Raw genomic sequence first — 22,228 nt, forward strand, 5'->3', positions numbered from 1 at the left:
TGAGTTAGTAAGTATAGTTGTCATGTTTAAAAGGTAGCAGTCCTTCCTAGGCTCTGGCTCATATAGTCTACTTCCTCTTCTACAATATTTCCTAGGCCTTGTTTAAAAGAATGACAAAAACGTCCCATTTAGAGTTGAACACTTAACAGTTACTGTCATAGAACTTTAACCAACCGTGAGTCTCTGTCTTAATCAATGCCCACTGCAAAAAGAAGCTTAACTGACTAAAGTTGAGAGCAGCATAAATCTATAGCAATGAGCATAATATTTAGAAGATGGCTTGAGAACATGTCCTTTAAGCAAAACAGTGGTAGTAGGTTCTCATGTAGGGCTTTTGATCTCCCTAGTCATGGACTTTTTAAAATAAGTTTACAATACCAAGCAACAATTCCCCCCTGCAGTGCAGATCTCAAGTCCAATAAGAAGTCAGTTACCACATAATGGTCATGCTACTGTTTACCAGTGACCTGACAGTTATTGTAGCATGCAGGGGCCACCACTAGGTGGAACTATTGATGGATGATTCTCTTCTCCAACTGGCCTACATAGCACCTTTCAGCTCTGTAAAAGTTAGCCAGTAGGGAGTAAGTTTCCAGGTCAGTTCCAACTTAATTTTGCTATGCCTTGGATCCAGAATGTGTAGTGTCTTTAGTAAAGGAAATCTTATCTAGTTGTAGTAGACAATTAGTTCCCTCTTGTCTTAGGGTTTCTATTGTTGTGGTAAAATACTATGACCAAAAGCAACTTGAGAAGGGAAGGTTTATTTCAGCTTAAAAAGTTCTACATCACCAAAGGAAGTCAGGGCAGGAACTGATGCAGAGGCCATAGAGGAGTGTTGCTTACTGGCTTGCTCAGCTTGCTTTCTTACCACAATCCAAGACCACCTGCCCAGTGTTGGTTGGCATCATCCACAGTGACTGGGCCCTCCCACATCAATCATTAACAAAATAGTATCTCCTAGATTTTCCTATAGGTCAATCTTATGGATGTAGTTTTCCAATTAAGATTCCCTATTTACAGATATGTCTAGGTTTGTATCAAGTGGATAAAAACCAACTAGCATATTCCTCTTTATAGCATCTGAATTATAGGATGTTTCTCTCTTAATTAATTTCAGTTGTTTTTTTTTTTGGCAAGTTGATGGCATGTATGCCTTTGTAAAGAACATAAAGAGAATTTTGCATATGCATAAACTATATATACTTAATTTCAATTAAGGTTCATTTAATACTTTTCATATAATTTGTTAATAAAGTCAAAAGTTTAATTCCATTTATGTAAATCTTCTTGTTAGGTTAATATACTTTTTTTTCCCTTCATAGTAATTTGGGTTATTAAACAACCATATGTGTGGTACTCATAACATTTTCCACAATATTTTTGGTAGAATTCTCTTTTGTTTATGGACCTCTTTTATGTACATATAGTAGTAAACTAGCCTTTAATAGAACTATTCCCAGTAAGTTTCATGCAGAATGGCTAATTATGACTCGGCTTCAGCCTGAAAAAACAGTAAAGAACTCAGAAATTTAAATTTGAGGAAATGAAATATTAACTTAAATTGTGTTCTTAGAAGTAGAAGAGGAGGTTTGAATTCTCATAATATATCACAGAGACAGTGCAATAATATGGGAGTTTATTTGATATCATCAAAGCAGCTGCTTCAATCTGGGGAGCATAAGTAGCCAAGATTCTTCTCTTACTTGTGTAGAATGACAGTGATGTAGTGAAAGAAATGCAATCTTTCTATCTTTGCCCTTATTATCCTGCTTATTATCAATCTTGTGACTTTTGGAGATACTAATTGTCAGATGCTAGTTATGTGGCTACTCTTCCTGCCCTTGCGTGTGGGTAAGCATTAGCTTTTGCAGCTGAGAGACTGACTTTGCCAGAGAAAAGTGGGATGGAACCGTCCAAGGGACCCAGCGTTTGCTTTTATCCTTAGGGGAGTTAAAATTCATAACTGGGCTAGTGGATATAACAGTGCATATAAGAAAACTAGCAACCAGAGAGAATTCATAGACGCACACTACTAGAACACGCAAAATTAGCAAAAGAATTTTTTGAAGGAAATAACATAGTTGAACAAAATAAAATAAGGCTTGTAAGTAGATTGAATTATAATACATAAATTCTTTAAAACTAGAGAAATGGTTTTGTTAATCTTAATATTATTTGTTAAAGAGGATAGATAGGTAGATAGGTACTATTAACTCCCAAATTACCAATTTTGAAAATTAGAGAATTCTGTCATCATATAGATCAAAAAGTAGTAGGCAATAAAAGCTACTGGAAGGCCTTATTTTAGAGGCTTAAGAGAAAATTTTGGAGCTCTAAAGTGCTATGAGTTATAAAAAGCAAGAAGCAATATTTAAGTACATAATAAAGATGATAAGGGGTTTGAGAGTAGTGGTACAGTTAGGTACAGCGAACGTTTGTCCATCCATGCAGAGTGGGGACTGTGGACAGGTGACCAAACTCCTGACTATTCCAAGATAAGTTTAAAAAAACGGCTCTTTACAGAGAAAAGAATAAGTTTCATACAAAACAAAATAAAAGCCCTAACTGGCATCAAGCAATCTTATATTCTGTAGAAGAATGAATGAATGAAGATGAATACATAATTCAAATGTAGACACAGATACATATTATTAGCATTTTGGAGTCCAAGGAGGACTTTATTCATTTAAAGGCATCCAGATCTATGTCCAGTTTATTAAAAACAAAACAAGCAAACAAAAAGGGGTATAGGTTATAGTGGGCTGGAATTGCAATTTATGAATCCTGTATTCAGCTAAGAGACCTGCCTCAGCCTGTTTGAAGCAAACTGTGGAAACCAGCTGTGACTCAATAGAGTTACCTTTGTCTAAGAAAGATTAGATAGAACACTAGCTAGTCATGGTCTTTCACACCTGCAGCCCCAATACTATGGAGGCTGAGTCCAGAAGATTGCTGTGATTCTGATGAGCATCTGGGCTACCAAGTAGCAGACTACATCCTGTCACAGGGAACCAAAAAGAGACAGACTCATACATAAACTAACACACTTTTTGTTGTTGCTTTTTGAGACAGGGTTTCTCTGTGTATTTCTGGAATTTTGTAGACCAGGCTGGACTCAAACTCAGAGATCTGCCTGACATTGTCACCCAAGTGCTGGGATTAAAGGTGTGCACCACCACTGCTTAGCTATGAGATATATATACTTACAAATTCATACACACAAGCCAATCTCAGTGTATATTCAAAGGTAAAGAGGCTAAGTTACCTTTACATAAGAAAGATAAGATAGTACACTAGCTAGTCATGGTCATGTACACCATGTAGAAAAAAAAATCAATAGAATACTAGCAACTGCTAATGTATCAAAAGAATATTAGACAATTGACTGTATAGTTAATTTCAGCAACATTCTCATGTTATATTACCAGAAATTATATATCTAAAGGAAAAAGTCATATTCACAGAAGTAGGTTAGATTTGAGGTCATTCCTAATTAAATTAAAATAGATGAAGCAAAACAAAACAAAAAAAAACAGTTAAGGATGATAAAGCCATTAGCCAGTGTCTGTCACACTGTAGAATGGAAACACTTCATAGGCATTTCTGTCAAAATGGAAAAATAAATAGATACTTTTTCTATTACCAGCCTGTTTAGCTTATTTGGAGACTTAGGACCAGAAATATTGGAGTAACTGAAATATTTGTTTCTATCAGTATTTTTGCTAATGTTAATAAGGTAAACTGTTGAAGTGGTTGTAATTGAATAAGTGGCCAAACACTTTTCTTTGCTCTAACAAGAAAAATACTAGTTTGAAAAAAACTATATTTTTGGATAATATAAAAATGATTAAGTATAAAAACAAAGCTACTTCTGAGATAAGGATGTATAAAATTAACTTCAGATTAAGTGCATTTAATTTTAGTCTGTTTTGCATTGCCTTGGGTTGTTTTTGAAAGTGACAAAAAAGAAAAAGGCTCTCAGCATATATGGAAAGATAAATATATCTAAGAGTAGCCAAGAAAAGAAGCTAAATAGAGTCTGCTTACCAAATGAAAAACCATATTGTATAACTTCTGTGACCAAAAGAATAAAAAATGACCTTGGAGCTAGGGTTGCGGTGTGGTGACACATGGCATGACTTTATTCCCAGTACTTGAAGGCAGAGACAGGCAGATATTTTTGAGTTAGAGGCCAATCTGGTCTACAATGTAAGTTCTAGGAGAGCCAGAGTTGCTACACAGAGAAACTCTGTCTCAAACAAACAAACAAACAAAAATACTTTGAAGTAGAAACTAAAACAACGTAAGAAATAAAGCAGTGAAATATGAGGGTTACTATTTCAGTGGGAAAAGGATAGACTTAGTCATCAGTCCATAGAGAATAAAAGAAATTGAGTTGTGTCATACACTAAAGTGAATGTAAAGTGTAAAAACCCTAGAAAGAAAATGTAGTAGTGTGGGGTTTTGTTTGTTTTTGTTTTTGTTTTATTTTGTAACCTTGAAAATGTGTTATCTAGGAGTCTAGTAGAGAATTCAGATCTTATGAGATTTGCCTTACTGTGCTTTTAGTTGAGGTGTTGTGATGAGTATCAGAAGGTAAATGAACTGTTAGAATCTGATTATTGTCACCAGTCCATCCAAAGGTTATTCTGAAGGTATTCAAAGACATTCTTTTGTATTCCGTCTATGCCAGGCCATAGTACTACTATGAACTGAGTTACTTGTACTATTTTACTATGGAAATGAGTTTCCCTTTCAGATTAAGTTAGTTGCAACTGATAACAGCTGTCACTTTTTTTACCCGAGGGTATGAAAGTGCCAGTGTGTCTAGCACATGTGAACCTTGCAAAAGTAGGAACAGACATTCAGCCCAGACTGAAGAGCCTGTTCAAGCAAAATTATTCAGCAGAAAGAATCATGAACAGCTGGAAAAAATAATAAAATATAGTAGGTCTGAAGAAATATCTTCAGGTATGTTCCTCTTTTTTTTATTTGTTTTAATCCAGGGAATTCATCTTAAATTTGAAAAGCTACACTTAAGCAAGTTTTAATAAGACTATCATAGATTCCTATCATGTGAAAGGTTTTAATCATAGAGAAATATTAACTACAAATAGTTTGTGTTACTGTGATCTCTTTAGTGTTTCTGACACATTAAAAGAGTCTTTGTAATCAAATAGTTGTTATTAATACAGAATTCCTAATTGAAATTCTAGTAATCTTACCTAAATAGGATTTGATATGAAATCTCATTACTTTTGTTAAAACATTTGATGCATCATGCCTGTGATAATGTATGTGTGCCTTACTTTAACTAGTACAGCTTACAAGGGATTAGTTCCTTCTTGCCTTGTATATTCATATCTCATAGTCCTTTGCCTTGAACCCTTTTCTTTCAGTGAAACTGAATTAGAGCATTCCCATGACTGCTGTGTTATTTCTCAGCTCACCAGGTGTTTTTGTTTTTGTTTTGTTTTGTTTTCTCCTTTCACTCATAAATAGGATTTTAATTCCATAATCTTGAAATTGTATCTGAATCTACAGTTGTGTAGCTTTCCCTTTCCTCTTTCATTTCCATTTGTGTCAGTGTAATGCTTTTCCATTATCTGAGCCACAGGATAAAGTATTAAGTTATTTTAGATGTTCATGTTGTCCTTTTGAGTCCTTTAAGGGCAGTTGGTACTTTTTATATTTTTACACTAAATGTCAGTATAGTATGTGATTGGTGGTATGCTCTCTGTGTTTATTGAATGGAGTCAATGACTGTCACCATTTTATTTTAAGTATTCACCAATATTTAATTTATAAAAAGAATAGATACATCTCAAATATATAGAGTTGGTAACTACAGATTCAGTCTCCTTTGGTGAATATGGTATCATCTATTTGTATCATACTTTATATACAAAATTTTGATTATATAATTTTTATGCGTATCATTTGAGCCTATAATGCTACATTATTTTATTTTTATTTTTCAGTTGTGGAATTATAGGGAAGGTAACTGCTCTCTTTCAACACTTTTTAAAAAGACTGGCAATACAAAGTGTACTTTTCTGTAAAATCTTAAGAGAATGATCCACTAGGAACGATGCTTGTAACTATTCTTTGGGATTCATCCTAATGGAGAAGTAAAAAAAAATGAAGGTTTAGTGTTGGCTGAACAGTATAATTTCATCTATGTATGAATAGGAAAACAAGCATAGAAGAAAATGTATCAGTGTTTGCAGTTATTTTATAAACTATGTTTTCTGAATTGCATGTAGTACATAGTTGTTAGTTTTTTAATCAGAAAAGAAACTTGACATTTGCTTGTATTTTGAAATGGCTTTCTCATACTGCTAGGAGTTAGTAGCACCTAACTTTGAAGATTAAAGTTCAAGATTCTTTAGGCAAAAATAACAATTCTATTGTCCTGGACTTAGCAAAATATTTAAATTTTCATCTCCTTTCACTATTTTTACCCAACACTGTTATTGTCAAAGAGTCAGGTGGGAGTTGAGAAAGGGCCCAGAATCGAATGACTTAATAATAATTGAGTAGTAGTATTTTCATTGGAAGTCAGTATTCTAGACCTTATTGTTGTCATTAAAAAGAAAAAAAAAAGAGGTCTGACGCTGTGGTACATTCCATTAATCCCAGTACTTGGGCAGAGACAGGCAGGTCTGTGTTAGTGGTGGCCAGTCTGGTCTACATTTTGAGTTGTCTATCAGGGGCACATAGTAAAAACCTGTCTCAAAACATTTTGCTGGGCGGTGGTGGCTCAAGCCTTTAATCCCAGCACTTGGGAGGCAGAGGCAGGTGGATTTCTGAGTTTGGGGCCAGCCTGGTCTACAGAGTGAGTTCTAGGACAGCTGGGGCTACACAGAGAAACCCTGTCTCGAAAAACCAAAAAAGAAAAAAAAAATTATTGAATTTTTGGTGAATTAAGTAGTTTGAGGGTGTAAATATGCTGCTTATCAATATTCTAAAAGGTGTGTTTTTCTTTTACTATGACCCTAAGATACTCTGCATTATTTATTGGTGCTTGTTGTGACTTGGCTTATAACATGGTAACTAGAGTGCAGCATTTATTGCTATTATTGGATTATGCTTTCCTCTTTTCCCACAGTAATTATAGGAGTGCTGTTTTTATACTCCCTACCCTCAAAAAAAAGGTAGTGTATCACTATGGTTGTCATCACTAATCACAGTAACTTTAGTTTATAGCAGAGCTTTTTAATGAGAACACTTCCCGTTTTTAAAGCAGTATTTCTATGGATATTTTTGTGCATATATGTTTATGCACCAAGTGAATGACTAGTACTTGAGGAAGCAAGAAGAAGGTATCTGATCCCCTGGGACTGTAGTTAAAGGTGCTTGTGAACTACCATGCGGTGTTGAGAATAAAACTTAGGTCCTCTGGAACATCAGCCAGTGCTTACTCTTTTTTTTTTAAACTTTTTTTTTATTAGATATTTTCTTTATTTACATGTAAGTTTCTCCTTCCCCAGTTTCCCCTCCAAAAAACAAAGAAACAAACAAAAACAACAAAAACAAACCCCTGTTGCCTCCCCACTCCCCATGCCTGCCACCCCACCCTCTCCCACTTATTGGCCCTGGCATTCCCCTACATTGGGGCACAGAACCTTCACAGGGCGGAGGTCCTCTCCTATTGATGATCGAACTTGCAATCCTTTACTATACACGTTCTGCCAGAACAATCAGACCCCTCCATGTGCCATCCTTGGTTGGTGGTTGAGTCCCTGGAAACTCTGAGGGTACTAGTTAGTTCATATTGTTTACTAGTTAGTTCATATTGTTGTTCGTCCTAAGGGGCTGCAAACCCCTCAGCTCCATAGGTCCTTTCTCTAACTCCTTCATTGGGGACCCTGTACTCAGTTCAATGGATGGCTGTGAGCCTCTACATCTGTGTTAGTCAGGTACTGTCAGAGCCTCTCAGGAGATAGCTATATCAGGCTAGATTGTCCTTCCTTCAGTCTCTGCTCTAGTGCTTACTCTTAAATACTGAGCCATCTCTCCTGCCCACTCAATGAGAATATTTCCAAATACAGCATAAACTATTATTTACAGTAACATGTCACTGTGGGTAAATATCTTTTTAAATTTTCTCTTTTTCTCATTCACTTATTCATATTATAATAAGCCCTGTCTTTACAACATTTTATACTTATGTCTATCCTTTCCTACAGTATATTGCTAGAATTTTACAGCAGTCTAACAGTTTAAAAGAAATACATGTGAAGTGCCAGGATGTAACACTCTACTTAGTTCTACTGTCCATATGTGTTAGTTTTCTTTATTGAACTTAAAATCCTTATATTGTCCTGATTTTTCTTTGCTTGTTTTAGTTTTATGAGTCTGTCTCTGTAGAACCCTGGCTGTCCTGGAGCTCTCTGTGTGGACTAGTCTGGTCTTGAACACAGATCCACCTGCCTCACTTCCTGAGTGCTGGAACTAAAGTTGTGTGCCAGCACAACTGACTTGTTTTGATTTTTACTTTTATGTGTGTAGGTGTTTTGCCTATGTATGTCTGTGCATTGGGTGCCTGATGCTGGAGCTGCAGATGGTAGGTAGATATCATGTGGGTGCTGGGAATTGACCCGAGTCCTCTAAAAGAGCAGCTAGCACTGTTGAACCATCTTTCCAACCCTTGAATTTCTTTTTATTTTTAGATTTAGCTTAGTGTACATATGGTACTAAACCCACAAAAAAATAAAAACTTCATATTCTGAAATCATTGATTTATAATTCACAATTGGCAAAACTGGCCACTTTTCTTGTTTTATAAACTTGAAACCTAGCCAGCACATCTGTAGAGGTAGTAGAAACATTTTTGTGATACAGTGTTTACAAATTACTTGTTTCATATATCTGAGATATTGAAACACATTAAGGTTTTTGTAAATAGACACAGGTATTATGCTGCAACTAGTTTTTGCTGTCGGTCAGAATCTGAAAAAATAATAAACCATTAAAAAAAATCCCAACTATGATGGGCATAGGCTATAATGAATAAAGATCATAGAAATTTAGAAATATTCCCAAATACTATTTTGATTTAGAAGTACAGATTTGTATTAGTACATATTTATATTTTTTAGAATTACAAATGTATTTTACCTCCTGCAGCAGAACATAAGAGGGATTTTTTTTATTTAATATGGTTTGCATATGCTTTACAGTTATAAAAACATTTTAGCTCCTTTCTGCTATGATATATGAATAGAAAGTAAAGTCCTATTTGAATCCTGAGAGGACTCTAAAGAAGGTAAAACAAAGGCAAGAGAGATGGGTGAGCTGTTAAATGCTCAACTCACAACTAGATTTCAGATAAAGTAAGAATCCATACTGACAAAACTAGGTAGACAGTAATAGAATCAAGATTAGGTTGGCAGAGAGGAGGGAGCTTTCTAGAATTCATTTTAATTCAGGAATAAAGTGACATGGAATTTAAATCTCTTAACTACATAAAAGGGGAGATGAAAGTTAAAATTAATTAGGAGTAATTTTATTGTTGAATAATAATTCATCATAGGAAACTACTAAGCCATTAATATACTATTTTCTTAGAGCCATGAAACAACATTTTAAAATTAAACTATGAATTAACTTGCCATACATGAATTGAAAGTTTGCATAACAAGTAGTATATCCTAGCTTGGATTTTTTCCTTTAAGTGGGGATTTCTTGGTTTTCATTTCTACCTTACTTAACGTCACATTCATTTTAATATATTGCATGTGGACATTTTGAAACTATTAAGAGAAATTTAATATAGCATCTTTTAAAATGTATGAATGTCTTTAGGACAGATTTGTTCCATGTGTTTTACTCTTATGTTTGTGGAAATTAACATCTGGACATGTAGTACAACTTAGCTAATTAGTACAAAGGTTAGTAATTATTCTATTCTGCAAAAGTGATTATATCTTCATATTCTTTGCATGATTTAAAAAAGCATATATTGAAACATTCAACCTTTTTCATCTCTTAGAATCATTGATATTTGAAGGAAAAAAAACTAGATATTTGCAGTTCTACTGTTCTAGTAAAATTACAGAATTTGAGAGCTAGAAGAACTACTTGGGTATGGATTGCTTTTGGTTCCATTTCTGTTTTTAGAAAGAACACAGAATTTCCTAATTTATATCCTGAATAAAAGTTTGGGGCTTGGGCTGGAGAGATGGCTCAGCAGTTAAGACTCTTCTTCCTGAGTTCAATTCCCAGCAAACACATGGTGGCTCACAACTACCTGTAATGGGATCTGATGCCCTCTTCTGGTGTGTCTGAAGACAGCAACAGTATACTCATATGCATACATACATACATACATACATACATACATACATACATACATAAAATAAAATGTTTAAAAAACAAAAAAAAAATTATTAAAAGTTTGGGCCTAACCATATGGTTCAAAGTAGCTTATGTGAGGTGCAGGGATTGTTCTTCATCACTAAACACTCACCCAAAAAGAGTATGACCTTGAAAGAGTGTTGCCAGTAAGTTCATTGGGCAGTATTTTATTTAAGTAATTCAGTGATGTGGAGAGTCTGACAACTATAGTTGGGCACCTTCTACTCTGATTTGTACCAGTTAAGTAAATACATTGTAGATTAATTCTTTAAAAGCCCTGAAATAGGATTTGTTTTGTTAAAGCTTAGAAAATGATGTAGATTAATAGGAATTATTATGAAGATATTTTATTGTCATTATTTTCTTGTTTTTGTTTTTGTTTTTGTTTTATCTTCCAGAAACTGGAAGTGATTTTTCCATGTTTGAAGCTTTACGGGATACTATTTATTCCGAAGTGGCTACATTAATTTCTCAAAATGAGTCTCGTCCACATTTTCTTATTGAACTTTTCCATGAGCTGCAGCTACTTAATACAGACTACTTGAGACAGAGAGCTTTATATGCATTGCAGGTATCTGGCACCTCATCATCTTCTCTCAGCTTACTCAGTGCTTATATATGGTTACTTCCTTAAGTGAAGCACATCCTTTTCTCTGTATATTTTGATTTCTTTTCTTTTTTTTTTTTTTGCAACATTTCATTTAAAACTTATAGCTTTAGTACGTTTTAGTTTATCTTTACACACATTTTCTATGTTTTTTAAAAATATTCTTTGCTTAATATTTAATCTATAACAAGTACTTTATTTTTCTTCCGTCTGCCACTGTTTTGAAGTTTGTCACATAAATTTGGAATAAAGCATATATATGTTGTATATAAATGTCTTTATTTCATTGTTTAGGATATCGTATCCAGACATATTTCTGAAAGTGATGAAAAAGAAGGAGAAAATGTAAAGTCGGTGAATTCTGGTACTTGGGTAGCATCAAACTCAGAACTTACTCCAAGTGAGAGCCTTGTTACTACTGATGATGTAAGCAAATATGTTAAATGTGGGCACACTTTCAATGTATAATAAAGGATGAAGTTATTGTTAGATTGTAGATATAGGTAATATCACTGATTTTTTTAAAAAATGATATACTTTTTGAAGCCTACAGTAGCCACATGTACCCTTAATAGGTATTTAATAAGTCTTTGTTGTATTCTTCAGAACATTAGGTAGACCAAATAGTGTTCAAGTCAGAATATCTTTAAATATATAAGTACAAAATAAGTCAAGTCTTTCTGTAAAAGAAAAACTTGGGCAAAAGAAAATCATCCAGGAATATAAGTACAAAATATGTCAAGTCTTTCTGTAAAAGAAAAACTTGGGCAAAAGAAAATCATCCAGGAAAAAAATCAAATTTAATGTATTCTACTTAGACAAATTTATGAATAAACTAGAAAGATCAGGGAAAATGATAGAATGCTTTTATATAGAGAGAGTTGAAAATGACCCATTTACAGGTTCAGATATTGATTTATAGTTCTTGTATAGCAAATTCTTGTATGATTCAAGCACCTGAAGATCTTTAAGAAAGAATAAAATAATGGATTAGCTTATAGATGAGTGATTTTTACCACTATTGAAATGTTAACACAAAGTATTCTGAAGATGGTATTTCTCCAAGAGGATATTTTATCTCCTTTTTAGGTAAGAATAATCTGTTTAGAAACTGTTGAGGATTTTCTTTTATATTTTACTCTTAAAAACATGCTAAAGACAATGCCTCCTGAACTGTCCTTTTCTTCTTAAGATTGTTCTATATTATGCTATAAATCATATACTATTATAGAAGAAACTGTGTCTAAAAATTACATAGTTTATATTTTGTTGTGTTTGTGCATATACATGTGAGTGTGATGTATTAGTAGTATTAATAGTAATAGTAATAGTAGTAATAGTATGTGTTTGTCCACCTGTGTATGGAGGCCAGAAGTTGACAAAGAGTGTCTTCCTTGATTGTTTTCTATTATCTTTTGAGACAGCATCTCTCAATGAACCTGGTGCTTGCTGATCACTTGGGAAAGACTCAGTCCCGTAGTTTTTATTTTTATAATGTTAAATAGAAATTAGGAAGTGATTACATATTACAGTTAGCTGAAGATATGTTCCTTTTTGCAGAAAATAAAAAAAGGCAGACATCTGTCTATCTATCCATCTATCCATCCATCCATATATCTAATTTGTTTGGGGCAGGTGAAGGAATTACTGGATTATAGTAAATGTTATTAGATATTGCAATAACTTGGGAAAGACTGAAATCAAGTGATAGAAATTATATTAGAGATGATGGATATTAACTATAGAGAACGGAAAAGGACCTTCTGACTGATGCAGATTGTCTTTGTATATGTGGTTTTCTTTTTTTAAACTTGTGGGGTGTGTGTGTGTGTGTATTTGTTTGGGGGAAGTCTCATTTTATAGCCCTGATTGACATAGAACTGCTTATGTAGACCTCTGTCCTTGAACTCATAGAGATATGTGTGGTGCTGTCTCCTAAGTACTGTGTCTAAACCCACTATATCCAGATAATGGTTTTTAACGTTACTGATTATGTAAGTGTATTCATTTGTCCAAACTCATCAAACTATATGCTTAAAATCGGTACATTAATGTGTGTTAATTGTACCAATAAAATGTAATTTCATAAAATTATGAATGTCATGTTTTTCTTCAGATATAAGACAGTGAGATACATACAAGAAGTATATAAAGGGTCCATGAGCTATAAAGAAATTTTAAAATGTTAACTGTCAATTTATAATCTTTAATGAAAGTTGGCTTTCTTACTTTTATGTAGCAAAAATGTTCTCTAAGATTACTTAATATTTTGATGTTTATTATTATGGTTCTTTAATAATGGGCTTGTCTGAGTAGGGTTCTCATTGCAACTTTTTAGTATCCTTTTTAAATGTATGGTTTTATGCAAATAACAGTTTCTGTGTTAAATCTTTAATGTTTATGTTTTAGAAGGAGTATTTAAGAATTGTTTCTTTAACTTAGGAAACATTTGAGAAGAACTTTGAAAGAGAAACACATAAAGTAAATGAACAGAATGATGCTGATAACGTGAGTGTCATGTCTGTGTCCTCGAACTTTGAGCCGTTTGCAACAGATGACCTAGGTAAGCAGCTATCTTTGTTACCTAGACAAAGTTTACAGAATAAGGAAATAACTAGAATGAACACAAAAATACCCATCAGTCTTAATCCATGACTCTTGTTAATTCCTTGACCTGGGGCAGATCATCCACTCTGTATAGCTATGCAAATGCTAACAAAGTAGGACTTTTATCTAATTTGCTATATTGTTGGGAAAAACATAGACCTTCAAATATGAATAGTAGTAGTTTTATGTTAATTGAACTTTATTTTATTTTAAAGAGAAAAGTCATCTAGTTATTGAAAATTCACAGTTTCTCCAAATATTTTCTTTTTCTTTTTTTAAATTTTATCTATATGAGTACATTGTTGCTGTCTTCAGATATACCTCAGAAGAGGGCATCGGATCCCATTACAAATTGTTGTGAACTACCATGTGGTTGCTGGGAATTGAACTCAGGGCCTCTGGAAGAGCAGTCAGTGTTCTTAACTACTGAGCTATCTTTCCTCCAAACAGATTTTCAATAAAATAAGAATAGTTTGAGATTAAAAACACAGATTCTGTAATAATCCCTTTACTTAGGTGGTTGTGCAATCTGAGGCAAGCTACTTAAGTGCTGTCATTTGTAGGCTCATTTAAGGATTAAACAAATAACTATGATGATGTACGTGAAGTGTCTCATTAGTACTGTAAATGGAGTACTTTAAAATCTAATTCTGGTCTAGAGAGATGGCTCAGCACTTAGAGTGCTTGCTGCTCTTCCAGATAAACCTGGGTTTGGTTTCCAGCCCCTACTTCAGGTGGCTCACTACTACCTGTCACTCTAGTTCTCAGGGAACCAACACCCTCTCCTGGCCTTAGTGGGCTACCTGCACATATGTGTCACTCACACAGACACATACATACATATAAATAAAAAGGTCTTTGACAAAAGCTAATTTTATTTCCTTACGTTTTTTTTTGAGAGGATTCATAAGGCTTTGCTTTTACATATTCTAGAAATATTTCTGTTCCAAATTCAGGTAACACTGTGATTCACTTGGATCAAGCATTAGCCAGAATGAGAGAATATGAACGCATGAAGACCGAGACAGAAAGTAACTCACATATGAGATGCACTTGCAGGGTTATTGACGATGAAGATGGTGCTGCCGCCACTACCACAGTCAATAATTCAGAAGGTATATTTTTAGTGTGATCAAAAGTAATAATCAGAGTTGCAAGTAAAAACTCTGAAGTTAGCTAGGCATAGCTATAATCCCAGAACTCAGAAGGATAAAGCAGGAGTGTTAAGATTTTAAACCTAGTTTTGACTACATCGCAAAATCAGGACCAGTTTGAACTATATACTGGCCACTCTGTGTTTAAAAAAGTTAAGCCCCTTTTAACACTAGCAGTTTTGTTATTGCTTTCTTTTAATTGTAAGGACTGCTAAAACTACTTGGTTTTTCCTTTATATTATTTTAACAAAATTATTATAATCTAGAAAGTCTATTTAAATGTGTATATATCTATGTACATAGTGCCATTGGCTTTTATTGACATATCATTTTTCTTAAAAAATAGAAACTGCCATTATTGAGAATCACAGTTCACCACAACCTATAAGTGACGTTTCTGCCATCCCCTGTCCTAGAATTGATACTCAGCAACTGGACCGTCAAATTAAAGCAATTATGAAAGAAGTCATTCCTTTTTTGAAGGTAAACAATACAAAATAAAGCAGCATATATGATTTCTAATAATGACCATATGAGACTTATAAATAGTGTCATTAAAATTAGCAGGGCAAATTAAAAATGGCAAAGTGGAATATGGCTGAGTGTGGTTGTTAATTATAGGTTTCAGGAGGCCTCGACAGGCAGATCTCTTGAGTTTGAGGCTAACCTGGTATACAGAATGAGTTCTAGGTCAGATGAAGAAATGAATTTATATCTGAAATTGCACCCCATGTTTTTATCTAAAATAAGAATGTTAAAATTGCAACCATCTAAGCAATTTAAAAATTGGAAGTGAAAACATAGTTTGCATTGCATCCATATATAGAAAAATAAAAATAGTGTGTTGCAGTCAGGCTTGTTTTAATTTTTTTCATGTCATTTTCTTTTTAAAAAAATAGTGTTTTCATATAATATATTCATTATTCCCCCTCCCTCATCTTCTAGATTCTCCCTACCTCCCCATCCATCCAACTCTATGCCTTCTTTTGAGAGAAAGAAAAGGGTTGGGGGATAAATCATACAAAATGGGAAAACAGAGTGTGTAATCAAAAGACCAGTAAAGTTAAAACAAAGGCCCAGCCAAAGCATCAGGAGAGGTCTCTGTTAGAGAGACTTGGTCTAAATGTCATTTAACTCGACGATCTGTCTTTGGTAAGAGGAGGATATTTACATCAAATACTGCTGTTTTGGGGCTTAATATGCATGTGTACGTCTAATAGTATGCTTTATTAATAAACACAGGTTCACCTGTGTTTAGAGATAGGTCAGTGGCTAAGAGAACCCACATGTTGTTTTCCAAGTGTCTACAAGGTCAGTACCAGGGTATGTGATGCCATTTTCTGACCTCAGACATTGGCAACAAATGTGGTACACATCCATACACTCAGGCCCCACACATACCCTTGGTATCATCTAGTTTGACTACCTCATTGTTAGTGAGGAAGGGAAATTTGACCTGGAGGAAGGGTGACAGGGCTTGCTTAAGTGAATTAAATAGCCAAAAAGGAATGAGAACCTTGAGATTGTTTCAGGTCTGTTCTAGACTGACCTTGAGAAGCCAACCAGGCTCAGGTTTATTTCATAATTCACAAACTATATATATATAATTTTTGTCTTTTGAGACAGATTTTGGTGGATATTGCAGCTTGGCCTAGAACTTACAATAATCCTCTGATCTTACCCTCAGAGTACTAGAATCACAGGCATGCAACCACACTTGGTTTTTATGGTACAGTTAAGAAGAGGCTTGCCTTAAGTAGCATTTGAAAAAGACATGGATATTTCCTAATATCTGGAGACATTTTTAGTTGTTGGTTTAGGTGTAGGTGTTGCTGGTGGAATTACTAGGACACCATACCACAACAACTCTTTTTTTTTTTTTTTTTATTATTATATCTAAGTACACTGTAGCTGTCTTCAGACAGCCCTGGAAGAGGGCATCAGATCTCATTACGGGTGGTTGTGAGCCACCATGTGGTTGCTGGGATTTGAACTCAGGACCTTCAGAAGAGCAATCAGTGCTCTTAACCACTGAGCCATCTCTCCAGCCCCACCACAACAACTCTTACAAGATAAAACATTTAATTGAGGGCATGTTTAGAGTTTCAGGAGGATAGCCCATCATCAACATTATCACGGCATATATGATTCTAAGCATAGAAGACATTGCAGGCATAATGCTGGAGTGGTTTGAAGGCTCTGATCCATAGTCAGAGAGATATTGGGCCTGGCATGGGCTTTTGAAATCTCAAAGCCCCATCCCTAGTAACACTCTTCTCCAACAAGGCCATGCTTCCTAAACTGTTAATCCTTTCAGAGTTTCACTCCCTGGTGACTAAGCATTGAACTATATGACTTGCTGGGGGCCATTCTTACTCAAACCACACCACAGGTATAATAGGAAATTGGTAGAAGGTAGGTAGGATTTTAAGAGTAATTGAGGTTAACTGAACTACAAGGAGGAAGATAGTCAGCATACATAATTCTTCTTACTACAGAAGGGAAGTGATGGAGAGTATGGGAACAGGAAATTTGTTTTATCGGTCATTTTCTGGTGTAGGGATTAAAATTGCCAAACCTTTTATTGTATATACTATAGAGATTGGCTGTGCTTACAAATGAATCTTTTAAATCTTTATCACCAAAGTCAGAAACTATGTGAGAGAAATGAATTTCAAATTGTGTAGATTAATGTTTTTTAAATAGTAGATAAGTTTATATCCTAACCTACTAGGATTTTTCTTAGGAGCACATGGATGAAGTATGTTCTTCTCAGCTTCTCACTTCAGTAAGACGTATGGTTTTGACCCTTACTCAACAGAATGATGAGAGCAAAGAGTTCGTGAAGTTCTTCCATAAACAGCTAGGAAGTATATTACAGGTAAGAGTTTATTTTTGTATGAGTTACCTATATTCCATTTGGTTAGGATTCTTATCATTTTCTGATATTATAGAACTGATTCAATAATCCATCCTGATACTCAGTTTGGATAGCATTTTAATATTATCTCTTTATTTAGTAACAATTTTAAGAGGACTTTCTGTATTTTCGTTTAATACGGCCATCTCCAGGGACTATCCCAACTTCTATAAAATATTATTGGTTAAAAGGGGCTGGAGGGATGGCTTAGCTGTTAAGAGCACTTGCTGCTCTTCAGAGGACCTGGGTTTGGTTCTCAGCACCCATGTCAGGTGACTCCAGCTCCAGGGCTTGGGTATTAAGCACTCTGTTCTGATATTTTTTTTTAAGGCATCTTTACACACTTGGCATACTCATATAGATAGGTATACATACACATGACTAAAAATGTTTAAGTTTACTGGTTTGGTATTCTACCAATAAGAATAGTTGAAGAATAAAATGCTTAGATAGCCTGCTCTGGTTTAATTTTAAATAATATGAGAAATTTTAGAAAGTAGAAACCAGCCTCTTTAATTAGAGAAATTTCTTAGAGCATGACAGTAATTTTTTAAACTATACGTCTTAATAAAATTTGGATAACTGGCATTTTTGCTCTCATCACTTTTTTTAGGGACCTTTAAGCTCTTCTCTTTTAGGTATTTATAAAGTAGGCGAGAGTTACCTGTTACTGTGGACTATGGTCAAGCCACTATGACTCACAATGAGCCTTTTGTTTTATACCTATTTTCTGACTTCCCTAATTTCTTTCCCTCTTACACTGCCCAGCCTCTAATAATCACTATTGTTTATAATATAATGCAGTGACAGGTTATCTTTGGCGGGCTAGAGCCAAAGTGTACACCTGAGAAATAATAGCCATGCAACAGATCTGATGTAAAAGGTTTATTGAGGGAGGGGAGAGGAGGACCAGGGAAAAAGAGAGAAGGGACCACACACGAAGAACAGAGGGAACACCAGAAACAGACCAGTAGGGTGGCAAAAGGGTCCTTTTATCTGCCCACTGCATACACCTGACATACCTGGCACACCTGGCAGCATGCATGGCATAAGAAGCTACTAGGTCCCTGAGAGCAGGCCAGTGGAATTGTCTCTGTACTAACAACTGCCCTAATCCTGTGTTTAGATAAACTGCAGCTTTCAATTATATTGAAGCCATGGTTCTCAACTAGAGAAGACTTTTGTTTCCTGGAAGACATTTAACAGTATCTGTAGATGCCTTGTTTTGTTTACCTGATAAGATGGGAAAGAGATAAAAAAATGAGGAAGGGATATACTAGTTAGAGGCCAGGCATGCTGCTAGACCTATGTGATGTTTATCTTTTTCCATTATGATGACCTAAATATTTTCACATTGAGAAAATATTTAGTGATGGATATTTTTACTCTAGATTAAGGAACATATTTTTCTCTTAATGTAAAGTTCTCTAAGAAATTTTGTTTTGCTTCCTGTTTCAGAGGTTAAACTGATTTTTATCCAACATAATATTTTTATTGATTATTTCAGAATTTCTCATAATGCACCAAAATCACATTCACTTTTCAGCCCTCCCAGGTCTGTACCTTTATGAGCCCCTCCCCCAAATAGAGATGAATTTAAAAAAAAAAAAAAGACAGAAAAAGAAAAACCCATCAAGTTCAGTTTATGTTGCTCATATATTCACTGGACCATGGTTAAACTGCCAGTGGCCAGTTCCTTACAGAAAATTGAGTCTTTTCCCATCTCACTCCACCAGAAGCCACCAAAGTGTAGAGGTACACTTTGTGAAAAATTTTAAGAGTTCTCTTCAATGTCTTCTTGTTTAGACTGTTTCTTTTTGTTTGTGTGTGTGTGTGTTTGTGTGAGTGTGTGTGTGCATGCAGCACTGAGGGATGAGGAAACAGAAATTGTCACAGAAGTCTTCTATATCTTTGATTTTCAACTGCGCGTCTTCAGTCATCGATACCACTGCAAAAGAAGCCTCCTTCCAGTGAGCAGCAGCTTGGATCATAGATGTCCACATGGTTTCTAGGACAGCATGAACCACAGACATCCACACAGTCTGTGGCGGCAACATGGCAACCTCAACCCGGTCTTCAAAAGCAATACAGACTATGGACACTATCATGGTCTTCAGGGGCAACACAGGCCACAGACATCCACATAGCCTTCAGAGGTATCATGGGCCATGGCCATCAACATAGCCCCTGACCACAGCAGGGCCACAGACATCAACATGGCTTCAGGAGACAGCCCAGGCTGTGGACATCCATTTATCCTCTGGCAGTAAAATGGACCAAGAACATCAACATCATCTCAGGCAGTATCAGAAACCAGCATAACCTCCCGTGGTCGCATGGACTACAGACATTACCATGTCTTCCCCACCCCAGGCATCAACATGGTTTCAGGTGGCATCACAGACCACAAACACCAACATGTTTTCTATATGCCTCTGGCAGCAGCATAGACCACAGGCCTCAAGACAGTCTGGGCAGGCGCACGGACCATGGACCTTTTGCCCTGGCAGCACATTCAGAGGCTGAGCCTGCTCAAGTTCTAGGGTGTAACCCTACTCAGAAGCAACATGCTCACAGCTTTTTATGCAAATAGTCATTGCAGCTAGTTGTTGATCTGGTTCAAGGTTTCTGATTTTTGACACACCATAAATACTGGACCATCACTGATACTCATCTCACATATCCTGAGTCAGGGTGCTCTTGTGGCTACGAAGAGCTTCTGGGAGCAGGATCTGGCTAGCTCCAAGCTGCCACATGGCTCCCTGCTGTCAGTGCCTGAGGCTTCCCAGGCCTGGCAGTTGTGCTCACAGTAATGTGTCTTGTGCTCCCTTCTTCCCAGCATGAGCAGCACGGGCTCCGAGGTCCATGCTGGGGGCTGACTGCCCTCCCTACTCAGTAATGCCATGTTTTTTGTCTGGTGCGGTTGCATTCTCATGCCCATATCTTTTAGTCTCCATGGTCTCTTAGGCTGCTTTGAGGTCTCTCGGGTGCCATTTTTAGTCAGTCCAAGAACTCTGTTTTACAACTTTGGGGGCTTGAAAGGGAGTCTTTAGGGAAGCGGATGGTCAGGGGAAAAAACCCAGCTTTTTATAAGGACAGTCATTAGTCATAACCCACAGGTCCTACAGAACACTGAGCAGAAGCATCCCTTCTAGAACCATTTCAGCACTATGATCCTGGGCCCAGTCAGCCCCACAAGCTACCCCTTAAACTGGTTAAGTGTAGCACTATCACTTTGCCTGTTAGCTAAATTAAAATCTGAGGGAGGTACTAATTTTCTTCATTTTAATCTTCCATTTTGTTAGTATTAAGACTAAAGTACAAAATCAATAATCTCAAAGTTGTTCTGACTTTGGTTTAGAATGTTAATACATAATATATAAGGTATAGAATTTATTAATGATCTTGTACTTGTAGAACAGGATTTATTAACATGAAATAGAAAGATTATAAATGAGGTATTCTTAAAGAAATACCTGAAATATTAAAAATACTTAAGATAACTTATAGGTGGTGGATTCTTTATAAATTTAGCTAGCTTATTCTGAGAAATAATTATTTTAGAATATAGTTAAAAGAAATTATTCATAACTCATTTTTAATCAAGATTTGTTCAACTCTTCTAAGAAAACTTGACTACTTTTGTTTCTTTCCTGATTTTTACCACAGGGTCAAATCTGTTAAGAGCAAAAGCTAATTTAAATTAAACTTTATGTAGAATCTGCACATACATATACATTTATATATATGTCTTATTTAGAGTTTCTGTTGCTGCAGTGAAACACCATGACCAAAAAGCAAGTTGTGGGGGAACGGTTTATTTGGCTTATACTTTCATGGCATTTGTCAACAACTGTGATAGGAAGGAATTGAAGGAAGTCAGTACAGGAACTCAAACAAGGCAGGATCCTGGGGGAAGGAACTGATACAGAAGCCATGGAACGGTGCTGCTTACTGGTTTTGTTTTTTGTTTTTTGGTTTTTTGTTTTTTTTTTTTTTTTGTTTTGTTTTTTTTTTTAGTTGTTGTTTTTAAAGATTTACTTATTTGTATGTGAATACACTCTCACTGTCTTCAGACACACCAGAAGAGGGCATCGGATCCCAGATGGTTGTGAGCCACCGTGTGGTTGCTGGGGATTGAACTCAGGACCTCTGGAAGAGTAGCGAATGCTCTTAACCACTGAGCCATCTCTCTAGCCCCTGCTTACTGGCTTTATTCATATGGCTTGCTCAGTCTGCTTTCTTGTAGAACCCAGGACCACCAGCCCAAGGATGGTACCATCCACAATGGGCTGGGCCCTCCCCTGTTTTTCACTTATTTAAAAAATGCCTTACAGCTGGATCTCATGGGGGCATTTTCTCAACTGAGGTTCCTTCCTCTCTGATGACACATACCACCACGCAGTACAGTATATAATAATAATGAAAAAAAAGTGAAAGAGAGCAAGGAAATGTATGTTTGGAAGGAGGAAAAGGAAGGGAGAAATATAATTATATTAAAATCACAAACTAGTAACTAAATATATCTATATAGAGAGAAAGTATTAGACATACTGGTTTTCTCTAGGCAATTATTTT

General features: G+C 35.5%; 1 protein-coding gene across 11 annotated transcripts in view; it reads left to right on the forward strand.

Moving 5' to 3' along the window:
• Positions 1-22,228, forward strand: part of Pcm1 (pericentriolar material 1) — a 105,040-nt gene that overhangs the window by 69,206 nt on the left and 13,606 nt on the right. For 8 of the 11 annotated variants that reach the window (XM_031339601.1, XM_031339604.1, XM_031339602.1 and 5 more), the window contains 7 exons: positions 4,807-4,971; positions 10,761-10,933; positions 11,264-11,395; positions 13,412-13,532; positions 14,533-14,691; positions 15,077-15,213; positions 17,477-17,611. In XM_031339601.1, coding sequence (XP_031195461.1) covers positions 4,807-4,971; positions 10,761-10,933; positions 11,264-11,395; positions 13,412-13,532; positions 14,533-14,691; positions 15,077-15,213; positions 17,477-17,611 — 1,022 coding nt within the window. The remainder of the gene's footprint in view (positions 1-4,806; positions 4,972-10,760; positions 10,934-11,263; positions 11,396-13,411; positions 13,533-14,532; positions 14,692-15,076; positions 15,214-17,476; positions 17,612-22,228) is intronic. The other 3 variants (XM_031339603.1, XM_031339607.1, XM_031339608.1) reach the window with 1 other exon arrangement.

The sequence above is a fragment of the Mastomys coucha genome, unplaced genomic scaffold (genome assembly GCF_008632895.1).
Source record: "Mastomys coucha isolate ucsf_1 unplaced genomic scaffold, UCSF_Mcou_1 pScaffold22, whole genome shotgun sequence".
NCBI lineage: Eukaryota > Metazoa > Chordata > Mammalia > Rodentia > Muridae > Mastomys > Mastomys coucha.